The 26,508-nt window shown below is 37.9% G+C and overlaps 1 protein-coding gene across 7 annotated transcripts in view; it reads left to right on the plus strand.

Moving 5' to 3' along the window:
• IL1RAPL1 (interleukin 1 receptor accessory protein like 1) overlaps positions 1-25,844 on the plus strand; it is a 687,863-nt gene extending 662,019 nt beyond the window's left edge. For all 7 annotated transcript variants that reach the window (XM_038131495.1, XM_038131526.1, XM_038131505.1 and 4 more), the window contains 3 exons: positions 3,146-3,289; positions 13,099-13,269; positions 14,538-25,844. In XM_038131495.1, coding sequence (XP_037987423.1) covers positions 3,146-3,289; positions 13,099-13,269; positions 14,538-15,256 — 1,034 coding nt within the window. In that variant the 3' untranslated portion in view covers positions 15,257-25,844. The remainder of the gene's footprint in view (positions 1-3,145; positions 3,290-13,098; positions 13,270-14,537) is intronic.
• Positions 25,845-26,508: the final 664 nt, after the last annotated feature.

A 26,508-nucleotide genomic window follows, 5' to 3' on the forward strand; every position in this document is an offset into this window, starting at 1 on the left:
GGAAGGCGAGTAATTTTCCTTTACTGTTTCCTACATTCAGTCTCAGCTCCTTAAGGGGGGCCAGGTCTGTAATTTGAGCAACACAACACTGGGGCTAGCTTTTAAAAGGTTTGCACTTCTCATATCTTGCTCCTGATGTGGAATTGTGAAGAAATTGAATCTTTTTAGTATGTAGTCACTACAGGAAACTTGAATTTCAGCAGGAAAAACAGATCACACTTCAAAAGGAGTGTAATGCCTGCTGCAGCAACCGTGCTCAAATCACACTGTAAAAGGCAGAATAAAGCAGCAGAAAAAAAATGTTCTTGTGAAGGTAGCCATGAGCTGCAACCTTGCTGCTACTCTAACTTGTCTTTAACAGTGCTTCATCATTGTTGAAACTGCTGGCAGGCACATCACCAACACCCTTGGCACCCACAGAGCATTTTTCAGGAGTAAGCTCTGCTAGGGAGGAGCCAGACCACCTTCCCCAATTCACGTTGGGGAAACTGAGGCACAGAAATGCGAAATGGCTTCAGCCACTTGAGAGGCCAACAGCAGAAGCAGGACTGAGCCTTCTGCTTCTTCCACCTTCAGTTCAGCTCAACACAGAGTAATTGTTCCTAAAACCCTGAGGCATCTCAGAGCCAGCCAGTGGCCTTTTAGGGCACAGTTCAGCATCCTGCAGAAAGACAAACTCAAGGCCTGAAAACAATCAACCTGGTGTGACACTGTGCCCAGGCCAATCCCCCTGCCCTCCATGGTGCTGCATGGATGTGGCTGCTCCCATTTCCAGCACTTCCCATTTCCAGCTCTCCCCACTTCCAGCACTTTGGGGCGAGCTCAGGCCCCTCATGGGCTGGGTGTAAGGATGCAGCAGCCTGCTGGGCTGATCACTGCCCCTCTCTGCCTCTGAACCCCGACAAACTGCACCCAAAACACAGAGTGACCGTGCGCTGATAGGCGCTGTCCAGCACAGAGGGAAGCACAAGCTGGCTCTGTTGGAGCAATAGACCATGAAACTTCCTTTGCAAACAAATCTGTTTAAGAGAGAACCACTTTATCTGTGTACGATCACGATGGCTCAGCAGCAACACATGAAAAGGTAATTGCTTATATGTTTCAGGCTGACTAGAGAATTTTGTTGTTTGCTTTGATGGCCTAATTAAGGACACTTTCATGTGCTTTCAGATAGATTTTACTGAAGCAAACATAAAGGCATAATCTTACTTTATGGGGAAACATATAACTAAGGGGGACTCTGATGGCAAAAGTGATGCAGTGTATTAGTCTGATTTCATGCACAATGACAGAAAACAGATGAATACCTGCAGTTATTTCTTTCCATTTAATATAAAAATCATTTGTTGAGAAAAAAACTTCTGTTTTCCAGTTGTAAAGTTTCTCTTTGCCTTTAGTGAGTCATAACAGCAGGCACATAAATAGAGTACTTTGTGCCTAGCAACCTGAAATATTAAAGCCTTTCTTCTAGTTACCATTGAACAGCTGCATCACCTGTATTACAAAATGATAAACAGGTATAGTAAGCCAGTGCAGAGTAATTTCCATTTCCATTTATATTCAAAAATACTGCATTACTTGTCTATGGAAACCATATTTTATCGAATGTTTTTAATAACATTTCCCTCTCTGGACCAGAAAAGTATTGGGAGTTTGAAATAACCATGCCAGTCTTAAAAATATCTAACACAAAAGAGTTTCCAGCACAGTTTTGGAAAGAATGACATGGAATATAAATGCCTTTTTATTTTATTTTATTACACTTTCAGTGTCTTCTAGAGAGCAATGAAATCTTCTTACAGTTGCCTCATAATAATAAAAAAAGGTGTGTGATTCTCAATAGACGCTGTCAAATAAATGCAATTTTCAATTTTTCCTCTAACCTGTTATTTCTCTAATTGAATTGTGTTGTGCTGGATTATCAAATCTGCACAACCACACACAAGAAAGGTTACTCCAGGTCCACACTGCTTCACTCAGACAGAAGCTGTCCTGAAGAGGACACTGTGAAAATAACACTTGTTCCAGCATAGGTCTTTTATGAAGCAAACTCTGTATCTTAGATTTCCAAAATCTGGTGTTTTATCTCCTCAAAACTGAGTGATTTGGAAAAGCGTGGAACGTCTTCAGACTTGCCATCTAGTGATTTCAAATTACAAAATTGTTAGCAGCTCTCCCCCTACCCTCCTTTTTTGACACTACCAGTTTTCAGTCAATGAGCAAATGAAAAGGAGTGAAGCTCTGTGAGCTTCCTTCGGACTGGGGGAGGCAGAAGTCCATGGTGGCAGATTTCCTTTGGCCTGAAAAGTGGCGCCACTACTGGACACTTGTGGCCACAGCTGACCACACCCTGTCCTCAGGAAAGGAGCTCCGTGGTGAGGATCCCAATCCATCCTGTGAGCAGACAACAGCAGAGACACCAGGGAGTCTGAATGGGAATGTCACAACAGACAAACCAGGACTGTTTGCTGCGTCTGCACATCAGCTAAGCCCAGTGGGGGAAAAGTGAAAATAAAATGCAGACCTCTGGGAAACTGTTAAAAATATCAACATAATTGAGATGTGAGGTTGTAGGGTTCCTCGGACAATGTGTCTTCACATCTCTCCAGTGTTTTGTGAGATTTTTAAATTACTTTTATTTTTATTTTTATTTTGGAAATAATAACAAAATCCTTAATCTTGTCCAGTTTGCCCACATCCTGTTTGTATATGGAATAAGGGAAGAGCTGATTTTGCATTATAGTCCTCAAGAAGGAAACGTTCGCCTTTGCTTTCACCCTAAGTCAAATGGCAACATTTGTCTAGGTAAAGCAAACTGTGATCTATATACAGAAAGAAAAAAGGAAGAGAGTTACAAAATATGTCACATATATGCATGTACTCATAGACACACACACACACACATCCCCAGCAAAATTTACTTTTTAAATAAGCAATTCATATGGTGTATCAGAGGGAAAAAACAGCTTATTGAAGAATAAAAACCCCATCAAGGGCTTCATTCAAGGGCTTTATAATGAAATAAATACATGAATAACCCATCATTCATTATTTTATTTTAATGTTAAACAGAAATGCAAGGTCTGCTGCTAATCTTTCTGTGGTTTGGAATGTGGTTGTTACTGCATTTTGTAATTCTTTGCAGAGCTGATGTACACAGTTGAGCTTGCTGGTGGGCTTGGTGCTATTCTGCTGCTGCTTGTTTGTTTAGTGACTATCTACAAGTGTTACAAGATAGAGATTATGCTCTTCTACAGAAATCATTTTGGAGCTGAAGAACTAGATGGAGGTAAGGCAGATTGTTAGCACATTTCCTACTTTCTAAGAATATCTGTCTTTTATTTCTCTCCACCAAGGCCCAAATTTCATTTCAGTTCAAGATGTGTTAACAACTGCAATTTTAGGTGCTGACTTGACTATACATTCCTCATACAGCACATAAGCACAGTCACTGCTGAGCTGATGTATGTGCTGCTCTCTGGAGCTCCATTAGACATCCATGTCTTTTAGATTTTTATTCCCAACTCTGAATGAGAATTGCCAACATCTGTGCATTAAAGATTTTGACTTCCTGTCAGTACTAAAAGCCAGCTTTCCTTCTCTGTGAGCAAGGGGGTGTTTTCCCTAATTGTGTTCAACAAATAGGTAGAGGTGGAAGTGTATCTCAATTTACTGCTTGTTTAAACTGATCAGTTTCAATAAACTGTACTGAGTGTTTGGGAATGGACCCAGTAGCTCATTTGCTTGAGTTCATTTACTTAATCATTGAGCAGGCTGCAAACGGTCATTAAAGTTGTTCTGTGATTCAAGGATGTCCAGCCTAAACAAAAGTAATCCACAGTATATGCACCAGCTCTGTCAAACTTATACCTGTATTTTCATCTTTACCTTTTTAAGGACTGAAGGAAAAGGTTGTCTTTGCCTCTAGCCTTACTAATCAAAATTGCTGTTCAGCAGCAAACTGGGTTGAGCTGCAGGCTCTGATTAATTAGATTTGGTTTCTTGTGTCAGAGTTCCTGATGTTTTGGGCTACCACTATGTCTTTGGTGGCAGGACCTTTTTTCCTACAGAAATACTAATAAAAGGTTTTTTTACAGGTCAAGATAGTAGCCTGTAGGCAGAAGCCACTGTGATATATTAAAATAAATATGTACTGATAAACAAGTGTTGGCTAAATCTGTCACTGGTAAGGAAAAGAGCAGTTGCAGAATTACAGGTCCTTATATAAGACTTCCATAATAAAATCACTAGGGAATGACCCATTTCTGCCTCCTATCTAAAAATGCACAAGGATTCAAAATAGAAAATGCTCAAAACAACAAGCCAAAGAACATCAGAACATTTTGTAACCTTCTGAGGGATTTACAAAAAGATGCCTTGATGTAGCAGCTCAGTGCAGAAAAAAGTCAGGTTATTCTATTTATTTTACCGAGGAGGAAACTGAGGCCCAGGGGGACTGTGAGTCATGGAGGATTTTGATAGACACCTTTTTTTACAGAAGCTGAGATCCTCTCCTATCCACAAAGCAGCTGCCAGTTTAAATGTGCATCCTTACTTCCATAAATTATGTGAATTTAATAATAGTCACATTACAATGCAGAAATATGCAGAAATAGACACATAAAATAATAACTGTTTAGATAGATTTAATTTAATTTTTTTCTCTCCTAGTATCAGTAATTCATACTTTTATAGTTTTCATTTATCATTTTCTCAAATAACTCCAATTCATTTGAGGAATTACTCTGCCAGGTGTTATACTCTTGCCTCTCTCTCTTGTCCCATCCCAAACATTGGTCACTTGAGAACAGCAATGCTTGAATAATGGATTTTAAACATCAAAAAAAGTTACCTCTAAAGGATACTGTTCTGTGATTCAAAAGGAGGAAAACCAATATCCATTCAGTTTTTCCTTCCGAGAAAAGGTCATTGTTAAAGAAGGTCAAGCATGGATTTTCCTTAGAAGAGCAGGGTAAACACTGATAGCTTAGGTGCTTAACCACAGCAATATAAAAAGAAAAATACTACTTACAAATTCCTAATGAAAACATGTAGCCTCTACCATGTTCAATATGCTGGCAACATGGATAAAACCCATTGTGCTAATGAAGTGACTTCAGCTGCACATTTCACTCTGTCTCTTTCACTTACACTCGTGCAGAAGAAAGAAGATAGAGAGAAAATGTTCCTCAGAAGCCCAAGACGTGGCTTGTGCAGAAATAAATTGCAGACATACACCGAGATCCCTTCCTTTGGTTTCGTTTGTTACTGACAGACACAAAATGCTGAACTCTAAAATCCTATTCTAACCACATCTCCTGCAGTGCAGCAGCAGAGCGCCCACGTTCTATTCATAATTTACACCATGTTCTGTCATATTTCAGGACAGCATGGAGATAAGCAAACATCAAAATATCACTGTCTTTTTTTTTGTATGCATTGTATTGTACCCAGAGAGGATTTGAAACACTTTAAAGGTGAGGTCCAATTAAAATTTTCAGGTGAAAATCTCTTTTAAAATTCAGTGCTTCATTTCTTCCCTGATCAGAGAACAAGCCCTTCAGGATGTCAAATCTCATCACAATTCCTTTTTCCTTTCCAAGCCTTAAACACATCAGTTTTTCTGAGGCTAACTAACATACGCATTTTTGTGGGAGGCATGGGTAAATTGTGAGAAGTATTTGAAAACAAAATGTTTAACCCTTGCAGCTAATGCAACTCAATTTATTACTTTCTGTAGGGATACTGCAGGTTAAAGAAGTGGCTGCAGCTGTTGATTCATCATTTCTCTAACTTACACTGTTGAATTTCCCAGTGTTTTCCCAGCCTAAGGACAAGATTCTCCTTCTGTTTTTCTCTCTCCTGCAGACACTGCAGCTCAGTCCTGGGAATGGGAATTGAAGCCCCCTTTTAAGTTTTTGTGGTTGATTTCTTGCCTTTCCTACTAATTTGGAATACAGTAAAGTTGCTGCTTATCCTCTCACTCCATTCCTGTGCTTTCCAACTGCATGGGAGCTGGCTCCACACCAGGGGATGATGGTGTGATGGTCACCACAATGTGTTCTTCAGTGCAGAGGAGCACAGGGTGCCCCTGTCCAGTCAGGGACCTCACTGTGAATGTCTGACAGCTCCCCCAGTCACAGGAGTGCAGGGGCAAGAGAAACACTCCAGCCCTTGGCAAAGCAGTAGCTTTTTTACCTGCGGGTGTTTGGCATGACCTTGCATCTCTGAGCCATAACTGACCACTACTGGTTTGGTGGCCAGAAACTCCCAAATCTGTTTAAGAAGAAAAATCCAGTTTAAGATCTTTCCGCGTACAGATGATAGCTTGAAGTGCCCTGCAAACAAAGAAATGACCAAAGAAATGTTGTTCTGAAAACAACAGCATTTTCAGAAATAGTATTTCACTGGGAACTTCTAAGGGCTAATCTTTGTCAAATGTCAGGTAACCTTTTTAGCTTTGCAGCTTTAAACTTAAAAGCTTGTTTTAAAAAGTCTTGTCCATAAAGCACACTTTAGGGACTAAAATGATATTGGTGAAAGCCACTTTTAGAAGTGATGATTTCTTCTGTTTTGTTGTACAATGAGCTCCAGCAAAAGGGATTTTATGCCATGTTCATTCTCTGCGTAGCTTTTTAGCAGTGGCTTTTAATGTATTTTTATTTTCCAAGGACCTTGCCTTGCTGTTGTTCCAAGTTTTTAAATGACTTTATGAAAAGAAGTGTTGTACTTTAACTGACAGAGTAAAAATGTAAATAACCATTTACAAGTGCCTGTGATCAACACGTGCCCTGACTTCATTCTAGCTTGCACTCTTAAAAGCTAGTTGTATCAGAAGAGATATTACTACTATATGGAAATCTGCTTTTTATCTAAATATAATCTGACTTCCAGGCACCCTAAAATCAGTGGAAATTTTCCCATTATTTTACCTGGGACAGCTTTCTCCTTTTACTTTTCCTGCTCATCAAATTATGCGAGGAGCAGTCCGCAGGCATGACAGCTACATCAGCCACAGTGAGGGTAGAGAGGAGAGTCACTTCTCTGATCCTGCCTCGGAGAGGATAGGAGGCTCAAAGCAACCAAAACAGCTCATTTTGACCTTCTTTTTTTTTTTTTTTTTTTTTTTTATTTTTTGCCTTTTCAAGATCTGAGAGTTTCCAGGTGCATATGTGAATGCTGTACGCCAGTTTTAATTTACATCATGGATAAATCCAGAAGTCTATGGGTGACAGGCTAAAAGCCATTGGACATGGTCAGATAGGCAAACGTACTCAAAAACATACTCAAAAACCTTCTGCATGTGCTTGTGGTTTAGATGCTAGTTTCAGAGGCAAGACCATGTAGTACAGCTAATAGTAGAAATAGTTTGCAGGCATCTGCTGCTACCATTACCTGGGTAGATTTTTTACCTTTTAAATTGGTGACAGTTTTTTATTGAGGAATTAATAAGCAAAGGTGAACATGATCTTAAAAAAAAAAAAAAAAAAAGAGAGAGAAAATAAGAAATTTTACACTAGGAGGCTGGCAAAAACAAGTAGTAATTGAAGACAAAACCTGACTAAATATATTGTAAAGAGAAGAAGCCAAGCTTTAGGCTCAAGAAAAAATGAAGACTGTAGGCAACTGATCGCTAGAAATTGAGAGTTTTGTTTGAGAGCTGAAATTATGACCTTCACAATGACCCTTGGTGCCTTTAGGTTCCATCAGCTATTTCTAAAATATTGGTCAGGAGCTCATTTTGGTGTCCTCAGCCTTCTTCTCAGCTCTCTGTGCCATGGAAACCTTGTTGAACTGAAGGAAGGCACGGCCCCTGGGCAGCTCTGTTACAGGGAAAGCCTGCTGGGCCCAGGCCTGGGGAGTTTCAGTTCTGGAAGAGGGAAAATGGCTTCTTGTTTGTTTGCTTGTTTGTTTCCCACCACATTGCTGAAATAAAGAAATAAAGCAAAGTGCTCCTAATAAGATTAAAATGTGCCACTGCTGAGCTCCCTCAGTTCCGGAAATCTTGTTTGGATTTGGTACATGACATCTATAATGTTTCTTGGCTGGGCTGTTTGCCCTTTCATGAGAGATGAATTTCTTCTCCTTGCTGAGGGAAAGCAAATCAATGCTCAAATTAGGAGATGGATGAAACTGGTTCTTCCTTGTAGTTCCTGTTGCACCTGGGAGTCCTTATGTAATCATGATTTTGTCCTTGCTGTTATTTAGCTGCAAAAGACTACCAGGGTTCATGGATGAACCTATGGGAATGCCTAGATAATGTCTTATTAACTGTCCAGGACAAGAGCAGGTAAGAAATACTTCTTGGTGGTTCCCTGGGTTTCATCCCAGTGAAACTCTTAAGTAGTGAGGACTGGCAGTGCTTTAAGATTCTTCAGGTTTCTGTGCAACTAAGTTATTAACTTTCAAATATAACTTTTACCGTTGGTTTAAGCACCACCAAAGCACTTGTGTTAATGATTATGCTATGCAGGTATAGCTAGACTGAAATTACTGCTGAAGTTAGTGACTTTGCAATTACTGAATCTTCCCTGGGGATGCACAAAATAAGTTTGCAATAGCAGTCTCACCACTCGTTTATATATTCTTATTGGCTATTGGCAAATTGTGACGATAAGAAATCCTGCTCTATGAATATCAATTCAAAATTCTATTAAAATCACCTTAGAAAAATGCAGCTCTCTTCTTTCTAAACATTACTGGTTACAAAAAGGGATTTTTCTCTTATTTAATTACAATTTTATTGCTAGAAAACTGTTTTTTTTAACTCTTCTTGTTTTTGCTATTTATTTACATCTGAAATACAATTCAAACAATAAAAACTCAATTTATGTCTCCACTTAATATGGGATTTTCTAGATTCTGTACATGAAATGTCCTAATTCAAAGGAAAATTTCTTCTTTTCTCTCTCTTCCTATTTCACAGCATCTAAAGTGCATGTGTAATTTGTGTTATATATCTATATCTATCTATCTATCTATCTATATATATATATATATATATATATATCTTAAAAATAAAATATTACCAAGATCTTCTTTGGATTTAAAACTAAGAGATTAGTTTATGTTATAACCTTATGTTATAGGTAAAAAAGTTCAGATGTAAAGTAGAAAAAACAGAGGCTCTCATAAAATTCAACGTCTCTCACTAGCACAAGAATATGAACTATCACAAGGAATGCTACATTTAAAATTTACTATGCCATGGAAAAAATTGTGTGGGTAGTTCTTAATTTTTATTAACATTAAAAGGGCTTGACATTTAAAAATAATAGAAAATGTTACATCAGCAACAGTAAATAGTATGTAGAAAAGTAGAAGTATTTTGAAAGACCCAGGATTTGAGTGGTTTATTCAACTCAACATTAAATGACATTTTTTTCATTATATTAAGGATAACCACTATCCCAATGTATATATTAAATGTAGCCCCCAAAATAGTGAAGCAAATACAGATTAAGAAATGCCATAATTTTTAAGTAACTACAGTCTCTGAGAAATTTTGAAAGGTTCTATGTAACCTTTCCTGAACATAGCAGGTTTTGTTGTTTTTTTTTAAGACAAAAGTTTCCTGTATCAGTTTGACTCCAGCTCCCTGCAGCATTTGGAAGGATCCAATCTCCTGTTTCCAAAGCTCCCCTTGAAATCCTGAAACACTGAGTTCAATCAGTGCATTGCTCCTAACTCCCATATGAGTATCCGAGTATTTGAGAGGAGAGCACGTGCTCTGCTGAAGGAATCAGCTGTGCAGTTCCCTCTGATCTGGAAGTGGAAGATCTGCCCAGCCTTGCTGGCCACACGGAGCTGTGGAGCACCCTCTGCATGGTCAGCTGCCTCCACTGCACTGAATGTTTCTGAAGGCACTGCAACCTGCTCTGAGGATTTCAGGATGCTCAGGCACATGAGCTGGCTCCATCATCTAGGTCTTAGAGCTGCACTGAAATAAGGTTGATTATGGAGTACAGCATTGTGGGATTCCCCTTGTTTTGATCTCTTAATGTCATGTGCTAAAACGTATCATGCCAGCTAAAAGTTAGAATTTGTCACTGGCTTGAACATGGCTGATAAGAAAAAAAATTTACTCTAGAAAGTTCTTTGGTTTTTTTTTTTTAATTTTTCATGGTGATTTTTCTGTCCCCCATTAGCAGAAATATCTTCAATGTTTAAGTTTAATAAGCCCTCAAAGGCCCAAACTGCAGACTTCTTGCAGTGTAACATGGAAATCATTAGAAAACACATACATCTATAATGCAAATTTGATGTTAAATGTGCTTGGTGGTCCCTGTAGAAGAGGAAGTTTTATCTTTCTTTCTGTGGGCACCAGCTTATCATTTCTTCATGTGTAGCTGTTAAGAGAGCATGCATACAGATGAGTTCTTAGATGTCTGATAGCAATTTACTTACCCAAAGATCCCATTTGCATGTGAAAAAGTAGATGCATATAGAGTCTGGGTTTCATTTTATGCTTACACTGAGCCTTTAAGTGACTGCTGCTGAGAACATCCTTGGAATAACAAGAAGCATTTACAGCTTCATCCCCTAAAAATTTATATCACTTCTGTTGGATTAACATTGTAGAAAGTTACAGGGAGTATGACAGCATACTCTGCATTTAGATGAGTACCAAAAGGACTGGGCAGGATTAAAGAATGCACGTTCCAATGATGCGACAGGTGCTTTGCCTAGAAACCTGGGCCAGGCCACTAAGTGAAGTAATCTTTCCATGTGTTATTAATGAAGATGAGATTTGACCCTCAGTGTTCACCTCTAAGGTCTAGATGAACCTGTGGCTGTGTGTAGCTCCATGACCATCGCTCACTTCCAAACCTCCTTTTCAGCTCCACAGAATGGTTGAATTGATAGGACAGTTTGTAACTCGCAGTCTGTTTTGCCTGGAGTCTTGCAGTACTAGTGGTTTGGGGCTGACTGAAACATTTGTGGACTGAATGCATCACACCTTGAGCACAAGCTGCATTTGACTCATTGTGATGAACTAATCCAGAGCTTCCCCATGCCTGATGCCCGAACACAACTCTGCAGATATACCCCAGACCCCAACCATTCTTTGCCCTACAAAATACTAATAAAACTAGGAGGGGAAGATATTTTCCCTGCAATACAGGATGGTGCAGCTGTAGTTATTGGAGATGCTGGAGCCTCCATGATATAAAAACGTGTACTTTGAAAAAAAACACAAGTGTGATATTTGCATATGCAATAAAAAAACATCATAGTTCAAATAATCCCCTCCAAGTAAGAAGGTGTGTTTGTATCTTAGCAAGCAATACTCAGCCTTTAAAACAGTTGGAATTCTGCATTATTTCTTATTATTTATGTCTTTGAAAAGTGATGTGTTTTCATCTTTACTCAAAGACTTTGAATGGAGCAGCACTCGTCTCAAGCATGTACCATGGTCACGACCATTCATGGGGTGACAATAGAATATGTCATTGCAGCACCAGCATTTTTCAGTTGTAATAATTTCCCCATATATTTCTTGACCTCACTGTGTGCTAACTCTTTTGCATCTGCAGTGTATGTCCCTCTATATCATACTTGATCAAATCAGTCTTATTTTAAAGCATTATCAAAGGCAGAAGGTGCTTGCTGTTATTAAAGGACATGTTTTCATAAATACTCACAAAAAATCCTGGAAACTGTGACCCATAAAAGTCACTGCTTTTCTTTTTCTTAGTTTCTTTTTTTTTTTTTTTTTTTTTTTTGCTGTTGTTTTGGTTGGGTTTTTTGTTTTTCCCTTGTTTTGTTTGGGTTTTTTCCGGTGACTATAACAATGCTATAGATAACATCGCACAAAAGATGCGCAGGGCACAGAATGAGCACAGAATGGCCATTTCATGGGTTTAGAAAGTTTAAAAGTAGTAACAGTACAACAACATTTGTTCTGTCATCTGCAAATGTTAATTAGCATAGTGCACATGGTTCCTCAGAAGGGAGACAGGACTGCTCAAGATTAACACCGCTCCATTAATTTCATTTACACTCTTTCCATCCACCCTACAGCTGGCAGAATTTTCAAAATAATGCTACCAGACTACAAAAAGGTGTAAAATGAAGAAAGGAGCTGCTCAATAAATAAATGAAGTCAGTGCTGACTGAATATAACATTACTTATGACACACAGTGTTTAGAATATTCAGTCAGATCTCTTTTATAAGCACTTGATATTCTGGGTAGTCTGTTCATAATGTTGTCAAGAGAGTTAGAACGATGTTAACATTTCATTACTCTTGTCATTGATTTTCCTCTGCTTTCTTCACAACAAAAGTCAAAACATGACCTCTTATTCCACTGAATTAGTTCCAGAACACTTGGCATTATTGACCTCCTAATGAAAATTAATGGCGGCTCTTTTGATTCAGTCTTTCAAGTAGGCACACCAAGCACATTTAAAACACAGGCATGGTTATTTCTCATGTTGAAGTAACACACTGTTAAGTAATGAAATGTACATTAACGCAACATTAAATTTGCAAATTTAAGTGCACAGAATTCAAGAAATTTAAACTGCATTATCAGGAGATGATACAGGAAAGATTTAAGCTTGGCAATAATTTCAGACCTGGAGAGTTAAAGAGGTTTACAAGGAATGCTATATGTACACTTAGAGCATTTCAGCCTCAGGTCCTAAATTTATAATAAAATTCTAGCAAGACTGAAGTGTTTTTACCATGCAGCAGAGACATTTACACCTTAGCCTAGTCATTTCCATGCTCTTCATTCTCCTTTTATGCTAGAGAAGAATGCAAATTCTTCTCAGTGACTTTTGACTTTTCTGCTCATGAGCTGTCACCCTGCAGTTGAATGGCTTTCCTTCATCCAGATTCTTACATAAACTGACTTCTGTCAATGGATATGGAGCCTTTCTTCCTTGCATCTGTGTAACTCAGGATTATCCCTACCGGGTGAAACAGGAAAGCTGAATGGATGCATATCTGGAGACTGGGTGAAAGCTTGCCATTTTATCTGAACCGTTTCTTCTTCCCGGAAAATTCTCCCAGAAATAATACCTGGGGAAATATCTGGGAAAACTGCTAGAATAAGGAATAAACTAACATAATTTCCCTCTTTCCTTAGACAACAAAGACTATGATGCATATCTATCTTATACCAAAGTGGATCCTGACCAGTGGAATCAAGAAACTGGAGAAGAAGAAAGATTTGCTCTTGAGATTCTACCAGATATGCTGGAAAAGCATTATGGATACAAGTTGTTCATACCAGACAGAGATTTGATTCCCACAGGGAGTAAGTCATGTCTTTATTCTTATGTGATATTGAAGGAGAAAATGAGTGATTGCAGTGATTGTTTTAGTCTTGTTTCTATACCTACTCCTTCAGAATGCCATCTTTTCTCCAATGTCTTAGAGAATGGTGAGGATAAGCCACCAAACATTAATGTGCATTTCCCAGATAAGAGGATTATTATTTAGTAATTGTATTATTTTAATTGTAGGTAAAACAGTACAGAAAGAGGATGCATAAGTAAAGGAAATGAAAGAGACTAACCTTTTTCAGATTTTTTTTTGAGAACTTGCATATCTAGGAATGAATACCATGTTCTTTGTTTTCAGTTCCTTAGATTTTGTTTGGAAAGCTATCCATGATTCTAAGTATTACAGAAATTCATACAGGAAGGAAAAAGCTGTGTTTGGACTAAGGCAATGGTTGAGTAATAACTTCTACACCAGGAAAAAAAGTAGTGAATTCTGTCAGTGTCCACTGTAGACAATTTTATAGTGGATGTACTTGATCATTCTCAGAGACTGAATACTAGAATTGATTCCAGCTGGTACAAGTAGATCTTTTTCGTGTTCCTCTCACATATCTCAACATAAGTGCAGTAATATTTTGTAAGTTGTTGTAACATTCTTCATGACTTCATTGTAACCATATAGACAGTGACTAAGTTCAATACCTTTAATGAAAGATAAAACAATCTAATGGATATTTTTTAAATCTATAGCAAATGAAACACTAATTTACAGGAGATAACAATTTCTATGAATGTGTCTGGCAGGGGCATGAAGGAAAAACAGACTCTAAGCCTACCAAAAACTTGGAGTAACATTTGGGTTTGAGACTGAGGTCCTAAAGCACATGGCTGCTGCTCTGTTGTCTAACTGGGTGACTTTGCCTTTTTAAAGGTAAAAATCATGATGGACATATTTGTTCTAATAGCAATATAGATGACACAAAGCCACAGCTCATGAAGAAATACTCACAATCCATAGCACGTGTGAGAATAGATGTTTTGCAGGATCACAGAATAGCTGAGGTTGGAGGGGGCCTGTGGAGGTCATCTTTTCCAACTTCCCTGTTCAAGCAGGTCCACACAGAGCAGGTTGCTCAAGATCATGTTATACCAGGCCAGCCTGGCACATTTATAAATGATGTTTTTTGCATATTTCAGTGAGATCTTTGGGGAGCAGGATTTGTCTCTGTTCTTTCTCACCAGTTTATGAGAGCAGACTGTTTTCTTAGATTGTTTTTTGAGCAATTGTTTTGTTTTGTAGCCTACATTGAAGATGTGGCAAGATGTGTAGACCAAAGCAAGCGACTGATCATCGTCATGACTCCAAGTTACGTGGTAAGAAGAGGTTGGAGCATCTTTGAACTGGAAACAAGGCTTCGAAATATGTTAGTCACAGGAGAAATCAAAGTGATACTGATTGAATGCAGTGAACTACGAGGAGTTATGAACTACCAGGAGGTTGAGGCCCTAAAGCATACCATCAAGCTCCTCACTGTCATTAAATGGCATGGACCAAAATGCAACAAGTTGAATTCCAAGTTCTGGAAACGTTTACAGTACGAAATGCCTTTTAAGAGGATTGAACCCATGACAAATGAGCAGGTTTTAGATGTCAGTGAGCAGGGGCCCTTTGGGGAACTGCAGACAGTCTCCGCAATTTCCATGGCTGCTGCCACCTCCACTGCTCTTGCCACTGCCCATCCAGACCTGCGCTCCACCTTTCATAACACATACCATTCACAGATGCGCCAGAAACACTATTACCGGAGCTATGAATACGATGTACCTCCTGCTGGCACCCTGCCACTTACCTCAATAGGTAACCAGCACACCTACTGCAACATCCCCATGACACTTATAAACGGGCAGCGGCCGCAGACAAAAACTAACAGGGAGCAGAACCCCGAAGAGGCTCACACAAACAGTGCCATACTGCCCCTCTTGCCACGGGAGACCAGTATATCCAGTGTCATTTGGTGACCGACATGCAAGGGGCTGCCAACCCCCTTGAGTAGGAGCAGAGTCTGCAGTCTGGTGCCTGGAACTACATCCTCGACTGCTGCTGTTAAACATGCATTACAATCGATAACAAACGAGGAAAAACAGGGTCTTGTACATATGTTTTTTGCAATTTCTTTGTAGCATCAGTCTTCCTGTTTTACCCATGTCTCTTCCCATTCACATTTTTGACTTTGTTTTATATGTCATTGGAATTTGTATATTTACATTTTTTTTAAATGGAGAGACTGCTGTATAGATAGGAAATTTTTTGCTTCATTAGTATAGTTTTAGACTTTTTGTTTGTTTGTTTATAACCTCTCTTGGGAATGCTTGGACAAAGCTATGTTGATATCAGAAGCACCATCCATTTTGTTGGCCTGCCTAGCCATGCCTGCTGCAGATCACCTCTTTTGGAGAGTTTTTGTTCTTAGAAGGACCCCACTGCTCGCTGAGAGCTCCAGTTTCATTTCTACTCCTGTAATGTGCACTGCTCCTTCCCTGCCCTTACAAAGACCCCCATTTGGGGTAACACTACAGTCTGACCATCTAACATGTAACTTGGTAGATACCTGTCAAACAAGAGAAAATACCCAATCTGTATCGGTTGCTTCACAGTAGTCACTAGAGTGTGTAGAAACTATAGCTGGTTTGGTTTTTGCTTTCTTGGGTTTGGTTTCTTTCTTAGTTCTTATTTTAAGAATGAGTTGGTTGTATCCCTTTTATAAATATAAAAGCAACCCTATTTTTAACAAGTCCTGGAAAAGTATTAATGTGGTTGTGGATTTTATTTTTTTAAGCACTCTTTTTTTTTTTTCTTTCTCAGCTTTCAAAATCTTGCAAATAACATTTGCAAATGTCAGGCGAGTGAGACGAGTGAGGCAATAGACACTGAAGTGCAGAGTCCTGCTGATATGTACAGTGATGACTTCCAAACCAAAGGGGAATAAAAAAGACAGTATTGTAGATGGTTTGTCACTTTGTATTATAGAAAGTGTTATTTTCAAAAAAAAAAAAAGTAAGAGCAAAACATTATTTTCCTGTGGATTTCAGAGTCCCTTGTATTTTAATGTTCCAAAAACTGTATTTGCTTTAAAATTATATATTCAAGATTAAGAAATCATTTTTTTGATTTGGTTTTAGCTTGTAACAATAAATAAAACTTTATTAATTTCAACATGATTTCAGTAAGAACTCAGGCAGAAAAAAATGACGTGATTACCAGAAATATAACTGTTTTCAGAATAAACTTTATTTATACAAAATTAATATTTAAATCAGACCTGGAAGTATTAAAAACAATTTATTCACTTTAATGAATAAATAAATTAGTTTTATTTTTATGTATGATTCCATCTTTGAGGAGTTGCAAATAATGCATGTACCATGGCTGACAGGGAAGAATAAAAGCTCACCACTGTGTTTACATCCAGACACCTTTGAGACAAATTAAATAAGCACCTTGCTCATATTTATGTTTTAAATAACAGAAAGTCCTTTCTGGTTTTAGAAGGAGAGAGGAGTGGTGCAGTTCTGCAGCATATTCAGGCCAAGCTCTCTGCTAGTCCCTGCTGGCAGAAGCAGAGGAGCTGGAGTAGAGTTACTGGTTGCAGCACACTGTCATAGAGCCACGGGTTTGATTTATCCTGGCAAAATTGTAACTGGTGTCCTGGCAAACAGGACTCAGAGTCTATTTATGTAATTAATTAGTTTTAGGTGTTTTTATGGCAGCTGAATGATATCGGCCAATATAATGGATGTTGTGGGGTTTGCTCGTCATGATTGTCACAACAAGAAAAATAGAGCTTATAATATTTTGGTCTTAATGAGAAGTGATTGGAGAAGCTGCAGTTCGGGGGATGTTTGTGGGAGCAATCCAGAACTGATAGTGTGGGAGGAAATGATTGTGCTTCAGTTGTGAAAGTCAAGAAATCTCAGTATCTGCATAGGAATCCAATAGACCTTTGAGGTGTACACTTTTATTTGCTTAAAATGTTTATTTCTCTGAGATTAAGCTCAAGTCCTTTTCTACAACCTCTTCTTTATATTATAGTGTCTCTGGACATGTGCCAAACATCCACAAAATGGAAATTAGGCTGCCAGGTCACATAAAATTTTAAGAGAACTTTGCATGTTGGCTTTAAGAAAGCTATTATTTATTTGCTCTTACAGACACCAGTCAGGCACTGATGGCATTTTCCTTCATTCGTTTGGATGCCTGTCCTGGTTTTCACTGGGCTGAGGTGGGGGAGAAGGGGAGAGGTTGAATGAGTAGCAGTGGGGTGCTTAATTTCCATCTGGGCTTAAACCACAACAGTCCCGAATACCCCAGGATCCTCTGAAAGCAATGCATTGTTCTTTTCCTCTTTACATGCCCTGGTGTAAAGACTGGGATGTGGAATAAATGTAGGATGTAATTATTTGACCACAATCACATTTAGACAATGGGTAGGTGTTTTCTTAGCCACATGGGAAGTACTTTTCTTTTCTTCTATTTTTAGTGTAGATTTAAGCACTTTGAATGGCATGATTCAGGGATTGACAAATACTATTTGATATTCTCACTACTTAAAGGAAGATTTTCTTATAATGTTTTGTCATAATATTAAATATAAGAAAAACAAACAAACAAACAAAAAAAGAGAAACAAACCACAAAACCTGGAATAAGTGGAGAAGTTGTCTGTGGCTTTAGAAACATTCCTCCTTAGTATTCCTCTTCTGTGAACAGCTCCGTGTGCGGAACAGTGAAGGAAAGTGTTGTGTGTTCACAACTCATGCTCTATGTTTGACAAAACTTCTGTTGGAACGCAAAATAAAATGGAAACAAACAAATAAGCAAACAAACCAAAACCAACAAAAGCTGTCATTGCCCTAGTGCTTACGCTCCATCATTTTTGGTTTTTGACAATGCAGCCTGAAATGTGCATGCAATAACCACATATAAGGTTTAGCCATAAGCAAATAGCACTTTATTTTAAAGAACGCACAGTGTGATGATCAGAAAAACTTACTCTGCCTGGTCAATAACTTTGGGTCTGTATGTGGATTCTATGCACGTGAATTATCCCAGTGTGGTGCTCTGTCTTTCTAAGGCTCTCTCTAATCGTGATAGTCCATGTTATAAAAGGACTCTTGTTGCACAGCTTGTGTAAATTCAGTATATAGGTTCTCCAGAGAGCATATATAGCTGGAAAGAAATGGGAGACTGTACTGAATGCAGCTAATTATTCTGAAGGCAAAATGCATTGCTGGGTCTGATTCTGTTCTCAGTTACAGCACTATGATTTGAGAGTAAATCTAATAAAACTGAATGAGCGCAGGATTGATTTGTGTGGAAGAAGACAATTGGAAAAACGAAGAGAAAAGGAATTCATATTTGCAGTCTGTGACAAGCTGAAAGCTTGGCTGCAAGGAAAGGAACAGCAAAATGCCTTCTGGATTTTAGTGAGGACCCAGTTCTCACCGGGCAGCCAACATCAAATGCTTTCGATATGATCTGTTTCAGAGTTCAATATTGTTAGGCTTAGATGCAAACTAAGATTTTTCTATTTCTGCACAGCTGTGAAAACCATGTGTATTTTACATAATGAGTGATAATCAGTTCCATATTAGTCAGAAAGCTTGTTATACCCGCCTGATCAAAATTCACAGTTTTATTTGGATATTGGGCATTAATGACTCATTTAAATTAGAGATAGAGCAGTGATATTTGGGAAAAGTGGCCTAGTAAAAAGGATTCCCTCATTTTTACACTAAAAAAATAGAAAAGAAAAAAAAAAGAAGAAGAATAAAATGTCAAGCTAGTATCAAGCTAGTAAGCCTAAGGAGAATTTAATTAAAATCCAAAGAAGGAAGGAAAACCACAGTAGTACAGTAAGCTCAAAAATAGAACAATGGCCAATGGAGAATAAAGGGCAAAATACCCACTCTTGCTTTTTGACTGTGTTGTGGTTTCCTTTGTCATGCAAAGCTCTGTACTCTGGCTGACCTACATCAAGCAACTGGCTTTTTGGAGGCCATCCAGACAGATCAGCAACACAAATATGTCCCTGTATGTCTAGTACACTTCTGAATAATTTTGTACTTGTTGACAGTCCAGCACAGAGAGATTTTTTGTTTGTCCTCTATTGTTGTTATAAAGACGATGGCAAAAATCTGTCAGCATTAAAAAAAATTTCTGTAACAGACTTATTTTATTAACTAGAATAACTATATTCCTTCACTCCCACCCCCTATCTGATTTGTTGTTCTTAGGACACATTTTCTAACCCAGCTGAGAAATAGGTTAAAGTGGCTGGCAACAGAAAAAATGTAAGCAACCTCATAAGAATGAGTTTCCTTGTATTATGAGGGTTGCAAGTTCCCTTGCCTTTTTTTTTTTTTAATTTGGATAAGCACATCTCTTCACCTCCTAAATAGCTCACTGAGTTGAGGTTGAAGAACACCATTGTGTCTTTAATTTCAGATTCTGAATTTAGCATGGATACTGAGCTGTTGTTTGTGATGTAATTCTGCAGGGCCATTTTCCTTTGACTCTGTCTCTATCCTCCAAGAAGACGTTGGCAGCATCACACTTCACAAAACAGCCTTAACTTGATGTTCCAAAACTCAGACTTGTTGCCCTGAGGAGCAAAAATGATAAAAATGTTTCAGCTTTTAAGTTTTTCTATTTTTTTTTTTTTTTTTTTTTAACTTCTGCTTATAACAAAGTTTGACTTCTGCTCTGGACTAATAAGCTCTGGGTGTAGGTTTAGGGTCCACAAGGTCATGAAACAGTTAGAGAAGAAATTAAAAAGGTCTGATACTTTATCTGGAAAATATGTCAATTCTGAAGCTGTTCAGATTGCTGAAAAATGAGTATATTTTATTGAGGCTTTTGAAAGGGAAGTATTCAGCTTGTAATTACAGCAAGACTCATCCCAAAAGCTTATCAGCATTCTTAACATTAAATAGCTAATACCTTAAATAACATAATTTCAGAAACATTCAATAGTCAATTCAAATATTGTTATTTGGGGGGACTAAGAGTTACATGATTCTCTAGGATCTAAATGTTAAATAAAATAGATTATCTAGTACTGAGGTTATAGAGAGTACAAACATTTTTCTTGATCACCACTATTAGGAAAATAATTTGAAGAAAAATGCTAGCGCTAAGAATTTGAGGGAGTTATTGATATCTTTTATAAAGACATCTCTTAACCATCAGAACATGTCAAAAGGAACAGACAAATTATGCAAAAATAAAATAGATCTGGTCTTCAACCATCTCCTTCTCTGTTAATCAAATACTAGCTCTCCTTCTGCCCTCCTCAAAAATACAAGCTCATCCAGAATCAATCAATACCTACTGAGCCCATACTCTCAGACTCATTCTGTGACAGATAAAGAAGTGCAAGCCAGAGCAGGCAGCTGCACCGTGTGTCTACGACTGAGAAGCTCCACAGAGGGGAAAGTGTGTTGCTGTGCATGGAGGAGGAGAGCACAGGCCCCTCTGGCCTCGTGTTCAGTCGCTCCTTTGTCAGGTGGGTGCAGAAGGAGCCTCAAGGTATCACCCCTGCCCTACCTGCTGCAGGCAACACGCAGGGAAGGTGGGCAGTAAGTTGCTACTGATGTTAGTGAAAATAAACATGAGAACTATCAGATGTCGAGGGACAGATACCCTGTGACAAAGCAGCTGGAGGAGCAGAAGCGGCTGGCAATATTTCCCATTTGCTCCATGTTCAATGTAAATGCCAACGCCGAGCAGAGGAACAGGTCAGCTTGCTTGGTTAGTGTGCAATCCACTAAATGACAGCTACAGGAAATTGCCTTCTCGGTCAGGTAACACCACACCTGAGCATCCTTGCAGGAATTTCCATCCCATTCCATCCCATCCCATCCTATCCTGTCCCACTCCCTCCTCTCATATCTGCTTACCTTGCAGACTGAAGTACAAGCACTCAAAGCTTGCTGTAAGGCCTCAGATTGGGGTCCACAAAAAAACTCTTTGCAGAGGTGTTTAGGGTGAGTAGATGCCTTGTTTCCTGAGACTTACAGGAGTAAAGCTTTCAGCTGCAAAAAGGCTGTATTTTTTGTTCTCAATACACTATTTTTCACATCCACATAGACTGCTAATATGAAGCAACTATATTGATACTATCCTGATCTCTGAGGTGAGAAGAAAGTCTTAAAAATGTCAGTTATGGGCTCAAGATATTCCACTAAGCTGCAGTCTGCACACACACACTTGAAAAACAAACACAAAGAAAAAAAAAGCAAATTAGCAATGCAATTACTTAATCTTTTTTAACCTGGGTTTAGACTATTCTTTTTCAAGAGAAGGTTGTTTTCTTCTGATATTTTGTAGGAAGTTAAATAAGAGCCTTTTCCAAATTTTCTCTTCATTCTTTGCATGACAGGTAAATCATAGAGAGATTTGTTTAGGAAATCCCATTATTCATTGTAAATTAAAAACAAGTGGCAATGAATTTACAGACACACAAGAAGTTGTTTGCCAAAGTTAATATTCTCTGGTGAACAGCTCACTGCAGCCCTAATTGAGTTCTTAGGAATGTTTCAGCACAAAATTTAAACAATTAGTATTATATGTTTTCCTTCAGCATCACATTAGAACACGGTACATTTGTCATCTTAACACCTAGGCAACTTCCTATGGAACAATTATGTAAATACAAAGCAGTGAGGAGAACAGTGACACAATTGTCTCTACATCTATCTTAGCAAAATAGTTCAGTGACACCAAGCTCCTTCTTTGAGACCACTAACCTCTGCCTACCTCAGCAAAACACATGAATCTGCAAACTGTGCAGACATCTGGGAAAAAATGTTGCAATAATCACTCTCAAATCTTAGTTACATCACAAAAAGCACTTTATGCAATTTTATTCCTGTGCACGAATATTTTAACCATTTAATCATAGAACTGTACAACGAAATAAAATAAGTAGCTCTCAAAAAAGGGAAAGGAAGTCCCAAAAAACTGTTTTTTTTCATAGCAAGGCATTTCCCATGTGCTGCAAGGAGATGACAAACTTGTAACCAAGCCATTGATAGGGATAATGTGACACAGATACATTACTGGGGTGACACAGGGTGGGAGAGGTACAGGGAAGATTTTTATTGGTCACGTCGTGGCCAGGTAGGTTAACACAACTAGCATTCATCTAGTCCTGCTGCCACGGGAAATTACAGATATCTTTTGCCTGGAAACCCAAATTTAGCTGAGACTTCCTGCACCAGCTGTTTGCTATCTGAAGCCATGCCAAATTTCCTATTGTAAATAATGCTGTCAATACAGTTCATCTTTTACTTTCTCCGATTATCTCTTCCCTCTTCTAAACAATAGAGCTTGTGAATAGCTTTCAGTACCACATAGCAAATACTGTTCCTACTTTTTTTTTTCTTTTTCATGTTTTTAATTGTTTGAAGAGTGAGAAGCAGCAGCAAAGATGCTATCTGCTTGAAATGACACTTGCCAAGATGTTCTTTAGAGAATGTTGAAGAAAAATTCCCTTTTAGTCACATTGGGCCCCTTACCAGATATACAACTTTCAAGATATCCCCTCAGACAGCAATCTAGAGCATAAGAAGTTGGACAGAGACTGAGATGCACATGCATATAATTTTCAAGAATGTTTTCATTCCTTGTAGCTCCTTTAATTGTGTTTTTGTTTGCTTGGCCTTGCTTTGCTTTGTTCTGGTTTGTTTTCACAGGGAGACATCAGGACTGAGATACCATTGCACTGCATGAGTGTATTAGGAAGAATGGAGTGGGAGCCCAGAAAACTGGAGTGAAATAGTCATAAACGAGTCTGAAAGTCAGGAGACTTTCAGCACAAATGTGCACATGGCAACTGTTCAAAGAGCAGTTGGTTTTCTTTAGCTCCCACTTCAGTCAGGTCTCCACTTCATAGCCCATCCAAAAAAATAGGTATTTTTAGGGAAAATTGTACTTTCAGGTGCTATTATACCTGGAGTCTCAGGCACAGTGAGTCTGATTCCCCCTGCTCACTGAGAAATGAGCTTCCTTGAAAAGCTGAGGTTTTTCCAGCCTTCTGATTGCTACCTGTTGGCTCTCTAAGGCTCTCCAAAGTATTGAAAAAATAAAATAAAATAAAATAAAATAAAATAAAATAAAATAAAATAAAATAAAATAAAATACTTTAAAGTCAAGGTGAATCTATGGGAACTTACAAAATTATTGGTTATTTCAAATACTTTACTACAACACAGATATCTGCCCCTTCTTCCTGCAACTCTTACGGTTCTTCTGCTCTAGGTAATAATTTGCTATAATTTATTTCACATGTCCTGTAAAAATACGACCTAAGATGTTTTTATATTATTCAGAAAACTCATCAATAATTTTGACATCTTCATTATAAAGGTTTGAAGATTTGTTAATGATACACGTTCAGCATGCTAATACAGTTAAAGAAGGCAGCTGCCCAGTGCTGGGCAGTGGTGAAGCAGCAGCAAGGTAGTGAGTAGAGTATGCTAAAAGACAGAATACTAAACTTAGCTTTTACAGCAAAAGGGATTATCTCCCAGCAATGTATCTAAATATCCCCTGCTGTCATTCATGGCAGTTTTGAGCCAGCTATGGATTTTGCAAGAAGAGCACATTGATCAATTCTGTGCAGTTACTAGTGTCATGATACCTCTGATAATATATAAAATGAAGCAGATGCACCATTTCGTAGGTAAATCTTTTTATTAGCATATTGTGCGTTCCGCACCTTCTTCAGATGACAAGTAAACAAAATGACCAAAAAGATCTTTAACAGAAAGAACATATGTCTACTTCAAATACCAGAAGAAAAATTTCATCACCTGCTCTTTCATAAAAAAAAAAAAAAAAGCTGCAAAGGTAATGCAAATAAAGCAATTTGTCAAGGGGATTTAGTTTCTTTAATTTTATTTATTTCCTTTACTCATCTCAGAAGGAGTTGACTGTCCTCAAGCAGAATGCACAACACGACTCAAGCAGTAACAGCCCCTTCTTGGGAGCCCACTGTTCAAAGTTATAACCTGTATAAGCATCTTGATAAAGGACTTTGTTAATAAAGCTCTCAGCTGGTCCTCTACAATCTGAGGAACCAGCAGAGTGGGATTGCTTTGTAGCTCCTGTTGAATACATGAACATACATTGAAGATATAAATGTCTACTTACCATCTTTAATTTTGCATTGATGGAATGGAGCAAGGAAGTGCCATGCTAGGCTTTGGCACCTTTTATCCTAATTTTCTTAATAGTTGATTAAAGTAAAAAAAAAAAAATACTTCTACCGAAGTCAGCAGAATTACCTGTAGGTCTGTATAACTGGTGCAAAAATAAAGAGCAGAATCAGGCCCAGAATTTGTGAACATGAATTTCTGTCTATTCTACTATTTAATAGAAGTTTTAGCATCATTGCCTTTTCTAAATGTCCATAACTATTGCCATACAAACCATAAATTAACATATGCTTTCTTTTCAAGGTTTTCTTTCAGGCTACAGGTATGATTATCAACTGGAAAATATGTCTCTTCCTTTATACACTTTGTTCAAAATCGTTAAAGTTAAAATATAAGCACTAAAGTTAAGTAGAAATACATCAACCTATATTTATGACTACTGTATATCAAAGATTTTACCTAAAGAGGTTTACTTATATTTATTTTTGAAAAAAATTAGATGGGTCATAGCTAAAAGGAGCTGCATTTTTGTAGGAATACTATACTTACTGCTGAGAAGCAAGAGAGTCGTGATCAAAATGTTACCTAGTTTCAGTGTATGTTACTTTAAAAAGAACATGGTTTATGTTATCCTAACTTTTGGAAAATTCACCAAGCCTGGTATAAGAAAAAAAATAAGACCTTATTGTAATAGCTATAACATATTGAAAATTTTGTATTTTCATCAATTTTATTCTTACAGGAGAAAAGACATCACTCACTCAATATGAATGCTGCACATGTTAGCAATAGAAACATTGATTTTTGTAACTTTGATTGCACTTGCCTTAACTTTTCCACACATATGTACAAACACAAATAACACATAGAGGGGGGGAAAAGAGAATTAAGAGAAATAAAACCCACAAAAGTAGGCAAGTTTTACATTATTTAATGAATAACAACACGTGAGCTTTTTCAATAGAATCCTTGTAAAGAGCACATGATGCCATAAGTTTGTTAAAGCACAAGGTGTACTTTGTCTAAATGAAAAAAAAAACAACAACAAAACAACACAAAACCAAACAAAAAAACCCTTTTGGTGTGACTTTAATTTAAGTTTAAAAAAGTTGGATGTTTAAAAAAAATCTTTATTACTTGCATATGAATATTTTTGTATGATAATATATGAAGAAGGTTTTAAAACAAAACAAACAAAAAAAAAACCACACTTGCTTTATAGTGTGCAAATTTTAGAGGAAAGTAAACAGGGTATGTGTCCAATTTGTAAAACAATGTTCTCCTTTCAAGATTACTCTTTCACTGACTAAATGCAAGGTTATGACAACTTGAAATACTTTTTTTTTGTGAACTGACAAAGAAAAAAATAAAGCAAATGTGAATAATTTGCGTATGCAAAATTTTTTTTTTTTTTTTTTAAAGAAATTTTTGCTGGTAGCAACACAAATTTAGCAGCGTGATAGGGAAAGCTTTGAAGGTACCAGTTCAGTGATTTGACTAGAAGGGCATACTGGGCCAGAGCACCTGTATTGGATAAGCTGGCACAGCTCCCCTGGAGACAAGGGAGCTTCTCCATCTTACACCAGCTGAGAATCTGACCTCTAATACTTTCTTTCTTATTGTTTCCTCTTGTTCTTCTGTTTTATTTCTTAAGGATATTTTCTTTAGGATATGTAATTTTTTTTTTCTGTGTACTCTTTTTTCTTAAAAACTCTAAGGGTTATGGTTGTAATTGTAAAGCAAGAAATGCAGCCTCACAACTCTCTGGGGCAAAGACTTTGTGTGTGGGTGGCACAAACTTGTTAGATTTGTTGCAGCATTGCTCAAGTTTTGTGACAGTTTAGCTCCACTGGAACCACGGGGTGACAGGGGAATAGAATAGCATGGTGGGGAGCAGAGCAACATGGTAGGGAATGCTTTTTAGCACCCCGTGTGTGTGTGTGGTGTGTTTGTGTGAGCATCATGGAAGACCCTGACTGATGCAGAAACTGTGGTGGGACAGAAGGAGCTCAAATCACAGCAATGTTGTCATTGTACCAATGAAAGCCAATA

Source organism: Motacilla alba, chromosome 1 (assembly GCF_015832195.1).
Source record: "Motacilla alba alba isolate MOTALB_02 chromosome 1, Motacilla_alba_V1.0_pri, whole genome shotgun sequence".
Taxonomy (NCBI): domain Eukaryota; kingdom Metazoa; phylum Chordata; class Aves; order Passeriformes; family Motacillidae; genus Motacilla; species Motacilla alba.